At 33.2% G+C, this 17,295-nt stretch overlaps 1 protein-coding gene across 1 annotated transcript in view; it reads right to left on the reverse strand.

Annotated features, from left to right (window-relative positions):
- Nucleotides 1-4,854: 4,854 nt before the first annotated feature.
- The window catches only part of LOC138703658 (GTP-binding protein Di-Ras1), a 1,052,070-nt gene continuing 1,039,629 nt past the window's right edge, over nucleotides 4,855-17,295 (reverse strand). Inside the window, exons 9-10 of the mRNA XM_069831720.1 lie at nucleotides 13,768-14,045; nucleotides 4,855-9,640 (exon numbers count right to left, since the gene is read on the reverse strand). Of these exons, the coding sequence (XP_069687821.1) occupies nucleotides 9,292-9,640; nucleotides 13,768-14,045 (627 nt within the window). The 3' untranslated portion in view covers nucleotides 4,855-9,291. The remainder of the gene's footprint in view (nucleotides 9,641-13,767; nucleotides 14,046-17,295) is intronic.

Here is a 17,295-nt window from a genome sequence, read left to right on the forward strand (position 1 = left end):
TTTCTCCTAAAAATTTAATGAAACTGAATTACCTCGTTCTTCCCGTGTGGTCTTTAATTGCTTGTGTACTTTGCTATTTCTTATCGACTACACTACAATAATAGCTATCATATAATTTCTAGAATATAAAATTGTGACGGAATAAGGGATTTCAAACTGACCTTATGGGCAATTTTTTCTTTAGAAATAAAATGCAGTTTATTTTAATTCGAAATATTTATTAAGTTATCTACTCCAAAGACTGTTATGATTGTAGATATATCGATTTATGTTTGAGATCGAATCACACATTTTATGACGTCACTGAGATAAAACACGAGCATCGAAATGGAGGAATATAATTCACTTTTTAATTAATCGGGGAGTCATTATTTTTATAATTGTGAGATAGTAACGATATGTCATGTGATTTAGAAACTTGACGTTCAGAGAAGAAAATAAATTCTATACATCTTTAGACAATTCATGTTTTAAAAGTGTATTCCATCTTGAAGTTTTGCATTGGTTTAACTATCCGAATTAACTTGAGTTAGTACCTGTTGATACAATATTCTTTGTACCCAGAAAAATAATTATGAAATGTAAATTTTTTTTTCTTTTTGCCTTCAAATATTATAACTAGTTCTACAAATGCGTACAGGATATAATAAAATCAGCAGAAACTTAAAAAATAATACCGAATTAGCTGTCAATATTGATATGTATAATTTTCAAATCCTAAAGAAAAACATGATACAACCTCATTAACTACCTCACTTTAATAATAATAATAATAATAATAATAATAATAATAATAATAATAATAATAATAATAATAATAATAATTTTCTGATGATATTGCGTTGTTAGCAGAAGAGGAGATGATACTAAGGGATATACTATTGAAGCTAAATGATACCTGTGACCATGGTTATTAGAAGAAATAAAGAAGGTAAAAGTGCGAATTCGAAATGAGGCAGTAGAGCAAGTGGACAGCTTCAAATACTTGGAGTGTACTATAAGCAGTAATATGAGCAGCTGCCAGAAAGTCAAAAGGAGGATAGCAATGGCAAAGGAAGCTTTTAAATAGAAAAAAAGGAGCATCTTCTGCGGACCTCTGGAAAAATAATTAAGGAAGAGAATAGTGAAGCGCTTTGTGTGGAGTGTGGCATTGTATGAAGCAGAAACATGGACATTACGATCAAGTGAACAGAAGCGAGTAGAAGCATTTGAAATGTGGATATGGAGAAGAATGGAGCGTGTGAAGTGGACAAAGAGAATAAGAAACGAAGCTGAGTTGGAAAGAGTGGGTGAAGAAAGAATTATACTGAAACAGATCAGGAAGAGGAAAAGGAATTGGTTGGGTCACTGGTTGAGAAGAAACTGCCTACTGAAGGATGCAATGGAAGGAATGGTGAACGGGAGAAGAGTTCGGGGCAGAAGAAGATATCAGATGATAGACGACAAAGAGGAAGGCAGAAAATAGAAAAGATTGGAGAATGCTGGGTTTGCAGTGAAAGACATGCTCTTGGGCAGAACATTATGAATGAATTGAATGGTAATAATAATAATAATAATAATAATAATAATAATAATAATAATAATAATAATAATAATAAGAACAGAATGAAGAAAAGTTTCGTTACATACAATTATAAGAGTCAAATAATTACAATATAGTTTTAAATGAGACAATGTGAATAAAAAGAATGATTAAAATAATGGAGAAAAATTGATATAATAAAAACAGAAATAATAAGCCTATTTTACAAAAATTATATTTTAAGGAAGAGAATATTCTAGAGACAAAAAGGAGTCTATTTGACAATCGGGTTTCGAAAGTAGTCAATGTCTGAAGACTCCAAGGTATGAGGGAGTTTCAATGTCGAGCTATTGAAGCTGTGAATGATGATATGTATGTACCATAACGTTTCCGTTTTAATTCTCATTTGATGAAGATAAAATACTCATGTCCGATAATTTCTTCAAAACATTAAAATGTAACCGCTTTGACGGAATTACATTCCTCTATTCATAATTCTATTTGAATTAATGTAGAAATCGTTGTACTCAGTGAGATATTAATCCACATGACGTTAAGGACCAATGAAAACTCAAATTCCACACTCTAGTTGTGGCTTTTAAAGCTTATCAGATATAGAGACTGGGAGTGTTGCATGAAATATGTCTGGTCTCAATTCAGAGCACGTGTTTAACTCCATGGAAACGAATTTCAACACGTCTCAACACGCTATGAGAGAGAAGATATAGTGCAAATGTGTATTTACTGACAAATGGCGCTTCTAGACAGTGTATTGTTTAGTTTATATCTCCGGTTTATTATGGACCCTGCTGAACCTCATACCATGACATCATTAGTCAGCATAGAACGGGAGGACAAGAGATTACTAACTTGGGGAAAGATAATTTCGTGAGCCGTATAGGGGTAAATACCTGGGTAAACCCAGACAGACCGCTTCATTTCCCCAGATGACAGCATGCTTGGAGTAATCCATTGAGACCGGCGTGTCTCGTGTACGATACGAGATCATGTACAGAATACAATCACAAGTCTGCACCTACCTTTTACGCAAAGATTAAACGAATCCTCATATCAACCTCGCGTCATTAATTTGGTATTAAGACATAAGCGGTTGGAAACTTGCCAACAGACTCGTGCTTAGAAATTAACCTGGAGAGGATCTAAATATTCACGGCTATTCATGAACCAAAGAAATATGAGCAAAATAGGATTAAAATATTTATAAACTTCCTTTGTTTGAAAAGTATGATTTTTTTTTTATAGAATTTGCAGAATTTCTTTGGATATTACAATATAAAAAGTGAAAACAGGGTTAAGTTTATTAATTGAAGGGACAAAGTCGCACGTGTAGAAGGTTTTTAGTAATTTGCATCCCAAAAAAGTATTCGATACTAAACAAAAATTCTTCTAACTAAATAGGAATAATTGAATTTAGAATGGTGTAATATAGATTTTGAGATTTATAATATACGTCGTGGAATAAAAATATATAAAATAAGTAAATAAATAAACAAATAAACAGATAAATAAATAAATAAATAAATGAATGAATGAATGAATGAATAAATAAATAAATAAATAAATAAATAAATAAATAAATAAATAAATAAATAAATAAATAAATAAATAAATAAATAAATAAATAAATAAATAAATAAGTTCGAACACATATTTCTAATCAATAGAGGTTATGTTATTGGAAAATAAAATTATTGAATTTGGAAATAAAATTCGAACTTAACCCTTTTAGCTATCCTGAAAAAAGTAGGCTATTAATTTACAATTTTAAACATAAAGAAGATCTTCATTAGTAATTCATCTTTTTTTTTTTTGCATTATATAATAGCGAAATATCTACCAGGAAAATTTATTTAATAAATACAGGTTGATTCATGAGGATTTACCGCCACTTACGAAGCTTATTTCCGAAGATATTCTGAGCAAAAAAGTCATATAAGCATTTGTCCTAATCGCAATATTTTCAGTTACACTAATTTGAAGTTGTTAGTAAAATACCGTTATTCTTTAGTTTTAAGGTTAAACGAATATTGCAAATAGAGAATGAACTACTCAGGAGTATCATTTCTTTAATTAGCTAGTATTTTGAAGCTAAAAATGTGTTGTGAATTCCATAGTTGTTTCGTATACAGAATTTTTCCTTCGATTTTTAACTACAAAATTACATTTTTCTTGTTCATTTATCACAATTGTTATAAATCACGCCACTCTTGTAAATTCTTCAAGATTGTACATTAGGATGCATAATTAAACTGTAAAGAATCAAGTTCCTAAAGTCGTATGATTTGTAACAATTTTTGTGATAAGTACTTAAGAATAATGTAAGTTTTAGTTAATAAGTGAAAAACAAAATTTATACAAAACAATTAAAACACATTTTTAGCTTCAGAACACTTTACCCTTAAAACTGAAGAGAAAAAGGTATTTTACTAACAACTTCAAATTAGTGTAACTCTGAAAATATTGAGATTAGGACAAATGTTTAAATTACATTTTTGCTCAGAATGTCTTCGGGAAAAGCTCTTAAGAGGCGGTTAATTCTCATGAATCACCCTGGATATATTAATAAGAACATAATAATGCAAGAATAATTAATTAACAAAAGGTTGCTATAAATAGTTAATCTTTCTGAATAATACAGGGTGATTCACGACTAATGATCCGCGCTTTAGGAATCAGTTCTACAGGCCATTTAGAGCACAAAATATCATATGAATATGGGTCCGATTATGAACCGTTAAGAAGTTACAGCTGATTGAATCTTACTAAAGTAATAGTGATTTTGAGCAGAACTAAGAGTTATTAACTTGAAATACATACATAAAATAAATATAACTCAGTTTGAAAGTAGATTTCAAAATATCCCTCCTTCCACTTCAATGCACTTGACCGCACTGATGTGAATGGCGCGCGTAGCGTTTCGTACATCGACACGGCTGATCCTAATGGGTACATCAGCATGCACAATACGGACAGACCTATCTTCCCCCTTCCCCCATACTTCACGTCATAGCACAACCCTCCGTTTAGTTTACGTTTCAATGTTTGCATTACGATGCAACAACTCCAAAGCCTGGTTCACAGTATGACGTTTGGATTTTTATGAATAATTTTCAAATTAATGATATAATCGGACCCATGTTCATAATTATAACATTCTACGCTCAAATTGGCCTATAGAACTGATTCCTAAAGCGCGGATCGTTAGTCATGAATCACCCTGTATAATCAGATTGGGAAAAATGCTCTGTATAAGTTTTAACGTTATGTATTTTCGAAAAACATAAAACTGGCACCACTCAGATATAGTAAAATTCAGCATACGTCATTTTATTATCTATACATTGCAAAGATATGGGTGATTATTAGTAATTCAAGCTGGTCTATAGATATCACGTGTTTCCATTCCTACGATAAGCAAATTGTAATAACAATTTAATAGTCTATTCGTTCTCAGTTTGTGTGATTTCTTCTGTACTAAAATACATGCAGTATCACAAAGTGTTTAATCTATCAACGAAGATTTTTAAATTTATTAAAATTAACGATTACACTTGAATAATTAAATTAAATTTAGATCAACGTGGAAAAAATATTCAAGTGAGGTTTAGAAATTTAAAATTCCACTCCAAGACTTAGATAAATCGTGAAACAGCGAACGCCAGTAGGGGAAGTTATCCCCACCCTCGCCGCTCGGCACCTCGCTAGCCTGCTCTCTCTCTCTCTCTCTCTCTCTCTCTACTATCTGCCCCGCTTCGGTGGATCACTGCCTACCGCCTCGCACGTATTTCTACAACACAACACAATACAACCAAATTAATGTGCATTAGACAGCAAGACATATCTAACGACACACATTGGATTTCTGCAATAAGTTATGGCAGTTCCCTTGAACATAAACAGATTCATTTTACCTTCTACCACCAACTCATCTCGGTAGCCGAGAGGTCTAAAGCGTGACCAAAAAGCGTGCGTGCGTTTCGTTAGGAAGATCGACGGATCGAATACTACCCTCCGCAAAGTCATAAGAAAAAAAAGAGAGAGACATGAAGCAGAGAGGAGACACAGAGGGAAACAGGACGAAGTTCCTCTTTTGCTTTATTTTTTGTCCCACTTTCCTCCACTAGATGTCACCCCCCCCCCTAAACCTTTATTTCCACTCTTTCCCGCTAGAGTGTGTGGTGAGCTTGTAGGGTAAAAGTGGAAAGGGGTCGTGGGCGGAGCTTAGCGTTGTCTGTTTTACGATTTGCCCCAAGATTTTGTCTCACAAAGCACCAAATCTAACTTTCTCCCAGTTAACATTTGGGAAGATAATTGAGTGATTACGAAAGCTACACTGAAAACAATATTGAATTAACTTTTTTTTAATAAAAGAAAGAAGTATTGCACATATAATTATTGTAAAGTTTGCTGCTTCCGACTTTATCTTTACAAAAGATTTTTGGAAATAAATGCCTACAAACAACTCAATGATTGCGGTATACAAACTTTACAATCAAAGCACTTTCAGAATTTAAAACCGTGTACCAACTAACACCTCTATTTTTATAACTATTTTGTAACACTCGATTAAAAGGAATCTTATATTTACTACGGTCATATGGATACTAACAGCATTCCTATTTCATTTTACGCTGTTTCTGGGTGTGTATATAAAATATAGGTAAGAAATATTGACCATGGAACTTCCATGTACGATGCATACTTATTAGATGGCTGAGATATTATACAATACATTTACAAGCTTTTGATTTTACATTCTAGCAAATGAGCAAAATTGTACATTGAGGGATATTAATGATTCATTGTGGGAATTTTCACTTCTAACGGTTTTTTCCCCTAAAGATTTTAACTCAGTCATTCCAAGAACGAAAGATCAATGCCTCTCAGTGCACAACAGTGAAGATTTTTATAGCCTCCTGACAGTAAATTTTATTCGTGCATAAAATCGAATAAAGGATACTAACATGAATGTGTTACTACGTCACTAGTCAAAATTTAAAACACTATGAGAAGCACCACAGCCATGTAATAATTATACATTCCCTAAGAACTTGATTATTGATGAAGTGTAAGTTCTTATTCTTTCTGCATTGAGTTTTGATTTTGATTCCGAGTAAAAAAAAAGTTCATTAGCATAAATACCTCTATTGTAAAGATGCCACTTATATGTGATTCATCATCCAAATAAACTCTAAAAACATTTCTTCTCAGCACTAACGAATCACTATTTATTATAAAACTGTCACAGTATGTACTCAGTAATTATTACAGAGTTATTACTGCAAGTCTTCCTACTAAAGTATCATTTTTTCCACCTTGTATTCCATTAAATGAGTACTTGTCTGATATTGTCTTTTATTAAATCACATTCGAGACTAATAAACTGAATAACAGATACCACAATATTCTTTTATGAATTAGATATTTAAAAAAATTAAAGTAAAGATACATAGGAGCTATCTTTAATATTATCGTAGTACTCATTCGTAAAAATCTGAGAATAACAGAAATGGTTAAGTTTGTATAAAGACGCAGTAGACATTAACTGAAATTTCTCTGGAAATATTAAAAATACAGCAATGATCGTATGTGACACGGAAGAAGTACTGTGGAAGTTTACTTTTGAAGAAAGTAATTCCATATAAAATTGTGGTTGTTTCTGAGGCAGAATAGAAATTATTTGTAATGTGCGTAGTAAATGACGACAGCTATTCAATAAATTAGTAATAAAAGCTACAGAAGTACCAAATACTGCGATAGAAATGGCACAACAACTTTAATAGTATTAAACAAATATTATGAAACATATATGATTTACAAACATGAAAATAATAATTACAGATTACAGCAAAAACTGTTACAAGTGTTAACTTTTCGCTGAGGAAAATTACTTTAATACAATGTAGCAGATGAAGGTAGAATAGATCAAAACATCGATTACAGACACACATGTCGATATAATTACAACTCCATTAAAACCGAAGACCAGATAAAGGAACAAACTTTCTCGAGGCCTACATCGTCTCCGAACTTCACTCTCTTCGCATGTGTTTCTTTACATTAAAATTATGAGATTGAAAAATCTACAATCAATTGACTAGGAGTCGATACGAAGTTAAATGTTCGAGGAGGGTGACTTGCGTCTGCTCTTCGAGAAAAACAGAATCGCCGTAGCATCTACTCAAAGCCCTCAAACGGCAAGGTGTCTCTATCATAGAACCTTACATTATGTAGGAAAACAAACGTAGCTTTAAGACACTAAAGTATTTCAAAGAGTGTCAATTTAAGCACTTTTCTTAAAAATCTTAATTGCTACGGACCGAAATTTAAAGTTTATGTATGAACAATACGAGCTGTCATTTCGAGAAAAAGCCCTTGTGAGCATATTAAGAGTACTCACAACACAGTATTCTTATCACATGACGTTTCATCAGTGACGTTCTCATATATTTCCAGAAAAATTCAATTTTCACAGTTATAGATAAATTTTATATTGTGTAAAACCTAATTACTTAATAACGTATTTCTTCTGATTTTTTGTGGTCATACAATTTCGCACAAGTATTAAATCTGTCGCTGTTAATGTATACTTTTCCCATTTCATTGAAACACTTCGAAACGCTTGGAACGATGTTCTGAAATAGATGATCCTTGAACAGTCGGTGATGTTCCTTGATAGGTAGTAACATTAAACTGGAGAGTGCAGGAGGGATACAAGAAGTGTCCAGTAATGAGATCTCAATGGGTTGTTAACATTGAAATTGATTTAAATATTACATTTCGTTCCATTAAAGGACGTGTCTGTGAACAAAACTGATATTTGAAAATGAAACTAAAATGTACTGCAAAAGTGTTTTAAATAACAACACGGCAGTGCGTATTTTATTATATAGGAAAAAGTTAATGGTTAACGAGCATAAAACCATTTTAACTCTATCTTAACTAGCACTAATTTGAATATAAGTCCTCGTATGTGCGTGTGTTAACTACGATGGAAGCAAAAATGAATTACATATTTTGTAACAAAAGTGTAAATAATTGTGTTCGTACTTAATTGTAAATTTATAATAATATTCTTAATGCTACTTTTTAAATTTTGTGACTGAGGTTCAGGAACCTGAACTCCTAATCATATTTTTGAAATAGGATATACATCTGTCTTCAACAACGCTGATGTTTTCTGTGGATTTCATTAACTTTTTCTGAATTTTATAACCTAAATTCTTTAAGTATTTAAATTTAACAATATTAGAAAATATAAATTTATTTCAAATCTGATGTAAACTATTGCGAATAACTGAAAATTTTCTAGGTTTTAAATGTTCAGTAAAAGGTTGTTGTGCTATGAAACCTGAAATACAAATTGTGAAATCAACTAATATTTACTTCCACCGTTTGAAAGTATTATATATGATATAAAATATATAATTTTTGCACTCATGTATTCGGTAATGAACTAATAATAATACTCTTACAAGTTTTTAAAATTAAACAAAGAATCATGATTTGCATCATACCTTAAATTTTTAGGAAGGTGAATGAATATTCCTCTTTACCTTTCAAGGGACTTAAGTAAGAATATCGTGTATTCATAACAACGTAATATTCCGTCTGAGAATTTGTAACTGGATACTCTGCACCCTTCTCCCATCTTCTGCCTCCGGACTGAGCCGATCTACCTCGCTCCGACGAAAACGAGGACCACACGAAGATCCTTGTGGCAGCCCATTGCGGCGTGGTGCGCTCCTCTACGACACGTTGCAGTCGTCGTGTGCGTCTCGCATCTGCTGCTTGGCCTTGCGACTTGAGCGTCGGATGAGACTGCGGCTCCTCGGCTTGGAGCGAGTCACCTCCAAACCTCCCGTCGCGCCCTCCGCGCTTCCTCCGGCGGCGCCCGAGGGCTCCAAGGCGGGGCTCCCTGTGCGCCTGGCTCCCTTGTTCTTGCTGCTGGCACTCACATAGGCGCTGGAGCGACGTTTAAGTCCTCCAGAGCTGTCGTCTCCCCCGGCCGGCAGAATCCGCGACAGAGTAAGGAAGCAGCGGAAGATCTCCTTGATGTTGTAGTCGTCTTTGGCTGAGCATTCCAGCACCTTCACTCTGCGCAACAGGGGCAACAGAAAAGCATGCATGTTACTCAAACTGTATTCCATTGAATATTGTTGTTGCGTTTCTTGTATGTAGTACACATAAAGAGAAGTGCAAAACATTATTATACTAGTGGCTTGTGCAGCAATTGCTGCAAACTAAGTCCATAAAAAGTTCAAATAAAAATTGTTCAGATTTATTTTCAATGAAGAATACCAGACATTTTGATAGTTATTTGCTTCCATAATAGTGAAACATACTTCCTCTGAATGTTTTTTTTTTTTGCCAAATACTTTTCCGTGAACCTATCCCTCTTCAGTTCTTGACTTTCAATGCGAAATCGCTAGTAACAATGTCAGGTAGTCAGTGGGTTTTTCACGTGGGAGTAATGCACTAGCTATTTCGGGTAATTGCGGATTGTATGTGAAAGTTAAGAAAATGTAAGGTTTGTCACGCTTTGAACAACAGACTTAGCTTGGTATAGCTGCTGCATGTTTCGTGAAATGTAGAGGGCAGAATCACTTTTTCCCCACTAAGAGATCTTGCTGAGGTGATCAAGAGACTAAAAATTCTTGTAGGCCTCTTATTTTATCAATAAGTAATACCTTTTAGTCTTTTCTTATGAACTGTAATTTTTTGCGCTTCTTCCAGACAATACTGATCTATCAAATACTGCTGGATTAATTTGTGTAACAATGAATGTTATTTCGTATATTTTCTGTAATATAGGCTGTTGTGAGGAATTTATTGCTGAGATGTGGAAAATGAGGCGAATGATATATCAGAGATGTAGAATCTTATATGAGCCCTAAATAAAATTGTCCATCGTAAATCGTTAGCAGCTTCAGTGTTTCATTTGTTGCTGGTTGCGGGAAATAAACTTACTCATCACGGTAGCAGGAAGTGAAATGGCATGCTATTTTCCCTACAGCAAAATATGCTTGGCAGCGATCACAAATCTAATCAATTAAACCTAAGAAATATGAAATTAATTTTGATGTAGTTTAAAGACGCAGCTAAAATAGGAAGCATTGCTCAATTACTACCAGGGAAAGTTACAGAATCAGACATATAAATACCTATATTACACTGCCATTACAAATATGAAAAGGACCCACGCCACTTGATTAATAATTGTAAAAGTATTTCATTTTTAAAAACAATATTGTTACCTTACGTAAGTTTTATATTTTTCAGTAACATAAGTTTATATAGGCCTATAGCCGTTACTCAGTAAATTATAGAAATGAAGATCTAATATAAAATATTCTTTCTCTGCGTCTACTTACATAAATCCCCAAAAGTTTCACTTTCATATATCAGTATAGCATTATGTGTTGCATTAACTATAATAATATTTCATTTTTAATGGTAATAATGTCATCAAACATTCTTAAGTTTTGTAGTTCTTAATATCCAATACACAGCTGTACTCGGAAAACTACAGACTAGAGAATCAGATCTGTAAATTATTTTTTATACGTTATCAAAAAATTGCACAAATGAAGATCGACATATTGGAATCATGATGGGAAATAATCTGAGCCGTCTGAATTCTATGTCAGCAATCCTGTAGGTCATGGCCTTCGTGTAATAGCCTATTGTTTATTGTAGTGTGTGTTTTGTTTTATTCTGAAATGCAACACGGCCGACTTGATGCTCGCTTCGCTTAAGGAAGCGAACATCAAGTCGGACGTGAATGAAATTAATTAGTTCTCAAAACTGACGAAAGATGGATTTTGGAAAAAAGGAAAATGATGTAGAAATATTGACATTTTACTGAAAACTACTATTTTTCCGAAAAACTTTGTGTTCCAAGCTTCAAAATGAGGGATCATTTATTAAAATCCGTTCAGCTGTTTTCCCATAATTTCCATTACCAGTTCAAATTATATATATAGATATTACTAGGGCTAGGATTTTGATGACCTACAAATCATGAAAAAATGTCCTAAAAACAATGCATTTATGACCTAAAAATCTTAAAAAAAAAAATGCGCTTAAAATGCCCTGAAATTGATTTTACATAATTGGCTTAGTAGGAAAAGAGTTTTGTACTAAATATTTAGACTAATAATTAAATTAAATTAAATCCTAGTACTAACATTTAAGTTTATTTAATTTTACACAATTTTTTCTTAAGTAGTACACTTTAATAATTAATTTACCTATTTTACCTGATGTAGTTACATGTAGTCCACCACAAGGCCACTCTTACCCGGAATTAGCAGGTATAGAGGAGTCTATATTGAAGGGGTGATTGGACTGATCCATTACATGGGGTGTACTACGTTAAAATGGCAATATTTGTGTAGAAAAACGATTAAAATATTATAAAATATATGTAGAGAAAATATCAAAGGAAATAAACATTATTTTATATTAATGGGGATTTATGGCCAAAATTAAATGAAAATGACTAAAAAATGACCGAATAAAACAAAAAATGCTCTTATGAGTTGAAACAGGCAAAAAATGCAAAAAAAATGCTCAAACACATGTGTCTTAAAACACTCAGTTTATCACATAACATATAAATACTAAAGCAGCTATGTTTGTGGCTTAATAGAAAAAGATGCAATTTCATAAAAATCCCAGCCCTAGGCTATATATTACACATGAGGTGCGTCAAAAGTCGATTTCCCCAATATTATATTTACATCATTGTTTAAAAGTTAACCATCTCTTTTATAATTGTTTGCTTTTTTCTCCCTTTTTTTGTAAAAAGACATTGAGCCAAGACCAATGCACTGGCAGAGCTTGTAGAAAAAAACCGATGGCCGAGTGTTTGCATAAGCAATACACTGGACTATAATGTTTTTCACACGACTTAATTCATGACTGCAATATAATATTTAACTTATCATAAGTAATAGCGACTGAGTCTACAGCTAGATAACGTTACTCAACGGGAGAGATGGGCTCAAATACACTGTTCTTATGTAATTAATCACTGATCCCACAATTCCATCTGAAATTAGATATAGGTATTTACAATGACCGACTCTATTGCGATGTTTCATTACAACACCTTACCATGTCAGGGAGCCTAATTACGAACCCACCTAACCTAACCTAATATCACAAAATATAAGGAACATTTTCTCATAGTCTATTAAACATTTGGTTCTGAAATTTCGTACACATTTGATCTACATTATGTGTAACAAATATCTCCAGACAGAATTATAAAATTTCAATTGTTTTTTAAATAAATTAAAAAAAAATGTAGTAGTATTTTTTATGCTCGACCATGCCGAAATGTAGTAATTATACACCTGATAGCAGCCTTTTAATGGACCTCATTAAACTACACCTATTCATTGAAGTTCAATGTTCCAGCAATCAGAAATCACCATTGTAGCAATATGAAAGCGCAAGTATCGATTATTCTCGGATATGCAATCGAAAGACAACTAGCGAAACGTCACGGAGGCTGGAAATCCAAAACTGTCGCAGATTGGTATGCGTTAATTGTAAATAATATTCAAATAAATTCAATTTGTCATCTCGTTTTTCAATGTCTAAATCAATTTCAAGGTTATACCAAGATTAATGTTTATTTTACTCTCTAGATTGTATCAAGGTCAATGACATTTGTTTCTCGGAAAAAATCAATACTTTCGCGTCTGCGCACATCTCACAATTTACGAGATATTGCACAAGGTCAGTTCCGCTCCCCAGTCAGATAAGAATAACATGAATACTTATGAATAATTTCAAGTTAGAACTATGGTCGAGCATAAAAAGTCGTATGAAACTTGCCTATAATGGTAATTAAGACGCTCGTATGAAAATTATGAAACTCGCTTGCGCTCGTTTCATAAACATGCTAGCGTCTTAATTACTACCATTATAGGCTCGTTGCATAATGTACTATTTAAATGTCATTGCTTTACCAAAATAAAGTTATTTAATTATTCATCTAAAAATTTCTTCAGGGAAATTGCAATAATAAACGAGTGTGCAAAATGTCATTACTTTATCTCAAATAGTTTCTGAGAAAATGTTTCTTCTTTATTGAAAATTGGGTATTGCGGATAATAAATAAGTCGTAAAGTTTTAATATATATAATGAAAAAGTATAAATACTTTGCACTGTTTTAATTCACACTGCAAGTTTAAAAGGAGTGGCCCACCTGAGCTTGGGCAGTTCGCAGTAGACCCATTCGGAGACGTCCTCGATGGTGACCTCGCGATGCGTGGACGCAAGATCAAGCTTGTTGCCGGTCACGACGAGGGGAATATCCTGGTAGTCCGCCCGCTGCTCCCTCACCTCCTCGAAGCACCGCTTGACGCTCTCGAACGAAGGAGCAGAAGTTGTGGCGTACACGAGCAGGAAGGCGTGGGCCGTGGCGATGCTGAGGCGCCGCATGGCGGGGAACTGCATGTCGCCGGCAGTGTCCAGGATGTCTACCTGCACAACAGACAAACCAGTTTATTAATATTGTGTCCATAGGATCAAGAGTGCCTCACATTTATTACATACAATTGTATCCTTTATTATCTCTTCTAGGTGAACCTATTCGTCATTGAAACATGCGTTTAATTGCAAAATGAACCTGATCAATAGGGCTTGGATTTTTATAACCTAAAACTCTGGAAATATGCATGCACTTATGCCGAAAAAATACCAAAATATAACATAAAAGCTTGGAAATATGCATGCACTTGTGCCAAAAAAATACCAAAATATAATATACTCGTAAAAGTTTGGAAATATGCATGCACTTATGCAGAAAAATACCAAAATATGACATAAAAGCTTGGAAATATGCCTGCAATTGTGCCAAAAAATACCAAAATATAACATACTCGTAAAAGTTTGGAAATATGCATGCACTTATGCAGAAAAATACCAAAATATAATATACTCGTGAAAGTTTGGAAATATGCATGCACTTATGCAGAAAAATACCAAAATATAACATAAAAGCTTGGAAATATGCATGCACTTATGCAGAAAAATACCAAAATATGACATAAAAGCTTGGAAATATGCATGCACTTGTGCCAAAAAATACCAAAATATAATATACTCGTAAAAGCTTGGAAATATGCATGCACTTATGCAGAAAAATACCAAAATATATCATAAAAGCTTGGCAATATGCATGCACTTGTGCCAAAAAAATACCAAAATATAATATACTCGTAAAAGCTTGGAAATATGCATGCACTTATGCAGAAAAATACCAAAATATATCATAAAATCTTGGCAATATGCATGCACTTGTGCCAAAAAATACCAAAATATAATATACTCGTAAAAGTTTGGAAATATGCATGCACTTATGCCAGAAAATTCCAAAATATGACATAAAAGCTTGGAAATATGCATGCACTTATGCCGAAAAATAGCAAAATATGACATAAAAGCTTGGAAATATGCATGCACTTGTGCCAAAAAATACCAAAATATAACATAAAAGCTTGGGAATATGCATGCACTTATGCCGGAATAATACCAAAATATGACATAAAAGCTTGGAAATATGCATGAACTTATGCCGAAAAATACCAAAATATAACATAAAAGCTTGGAAATATGCATGAACTTATGCCGAATAATACCAAAATATAACATAAAAGCTTGGAAATATGCATGCACTTATGCCGAAAAATACCAAAATATGACATAAAAGCTTGGAAATATGCATGCACTTGTGCCAAAAAATACCAAAATATAACATAAAAGCTTGGGAATATGCATGCACTTATGCCGGAATAATACCAAAATATAACATAAAAGCTTGGAAATATGCATGCACTTATGCCGGAATAATACCAAAATATAACATAAAAGCTTGGAAATATGCATGCACTTATGCCGAAAAATACCAAAATATGACATAAAACCTATGCCGAAAAAATACCAAAATATGACATAAAAACTTGGAAATATGCATGCACTTGTGCCAAAAAATACCAAAATATAACATAAAAGCTTGGGAATATGCATGAACTTATGCCGAAAAATACCAAAATATGACATAAAAACTTGGAAATATGCATGCACTTGTGCCAAAAAATACCAAAATATAACATAAAAGCTTGGAAATATGTATGCACTTATGCCGGAAAATTCCAAAATATGATATAAAAGCTTGGAAATATGCATGCACTTATGTTGGGGAAAATTCCAAAATATGACATAATGACTTAAAATATGCATACAATTTTGCCTGAAAAAAAATGCCAAAAAATAAGGCATAAGCTCGGAAATATGTGTGCACTTATGCCGGAAACAATGTCAAATATGACATACAAATTTGAAATTATGCATGTAGTTTTGTGTGAAAAAAATGCCAAAATGACATAAAAACTTGAAAATATGCATTAACTTTTTCCTGAAAAAATACCAACCGAAGTATTACATAAAAACTTGGAAATATGCATGCGCCTATGCTGGAAAATACTAAATATGACATAAAAGCTTGAAAATATGGATGTACTTATGCCGGCAAAATACCAAAATATGACATAAAATCTTGGAAATATGACGCAAAACAAATTAAATAATGTTAAAAAATTATTTGGGAAATTTTATACATCGTTCTACAGAAAGTTCCCCACACGTCGCACGACGATCTTCTTCAAAAGAATCTGCCACAAGTTTCACAACTTTTTCATCTGTTGATGTTTTCGGCCTTCCTAGTCTTTGATCATCGCCTATGCACATATGACCACTACGAAAACGATGAGCCCAATGAGAAACTGTACTACTGTCCACTGTGAACTCACCACAAACTTCACTTAGAGCACTGTGGATTTCTGTGGCGATTTTACCACGTAAAGTTTCGATCTTAATGTAAGATCTTTGATCTTCAACAGTAGCAGTACCCGAGACACGTGCAGGCTCCATTTCTAGGTCTCGTTATTTAAACACAGAGTAGGCTATGGATGAAACAAAACACGTGCTTCTACATCAAGCTTTGAACTGTTGCTGACATAAATTTCACTGTTGTTGCGTCACTCAATCTGCAGTACTGCAAATCTGTGCATTATTTATGAAGTGTTCCTCGTACAAATACACGCTCCGTCACTCTCTCTCTCTGTCTGAATCTTTCGATTATCGTCTAACCCAAAACTAGACGGTTCAGGATGGATTAAAAATATTCTTTTATGATTATTAGATCAAGGACCGTAATGTGAGGAACAGAGGACGATCATTATAAAAATCGTTGATAAATACTGGCCAAATCATCAACAGCATAGTAATTTTCTTAGTAATTATGAATGAATATATAAGGAAGTACGACCTGTGGGAATATACGAGGGGGATCCAGGAAATAACGACCGTTCGCGCATACCCGCCGCGCAGCTGACTCCCCTTCCTTGTTTGAAGGTCAACTGGCTTCCTTAACATGTGTTCTCATAATGTTAGTATTAGTATTTATTTATTTAACCTGGTAGAGATAAGGCCGTCAGGCCTTCTCTGCCCCTCTACCAGGAGATTCCAACTACAATATCAACAATAAAATTACAATTAGTATTAAATTTACAATTACAATTACAAATAATATTACAGTTAGTATTAAATTTACAATTACAATAAAATCAAAATATGAAAAGATTACCTGAATAATTAAAGCTAGATAATTTATCATAGAGAAACAATGAATATTTTATATTTACTGAATTACAAATTAAATCTAGAATAACAA

Source organism: Periplaneta americana, chromosome 7 (assembly GCF_040183065.1).
Source record: "Periplaneta americana isolate PAMFEO1 chromosome 7, P.americana_PAMFEO1_priV1, whole genome shotgun sequence".
NCBI lineage: Eukaryota > Metazoa > Arthropoda > Insecta > Blattodea > Blattidae > Periplaneta > Periplaneta americana.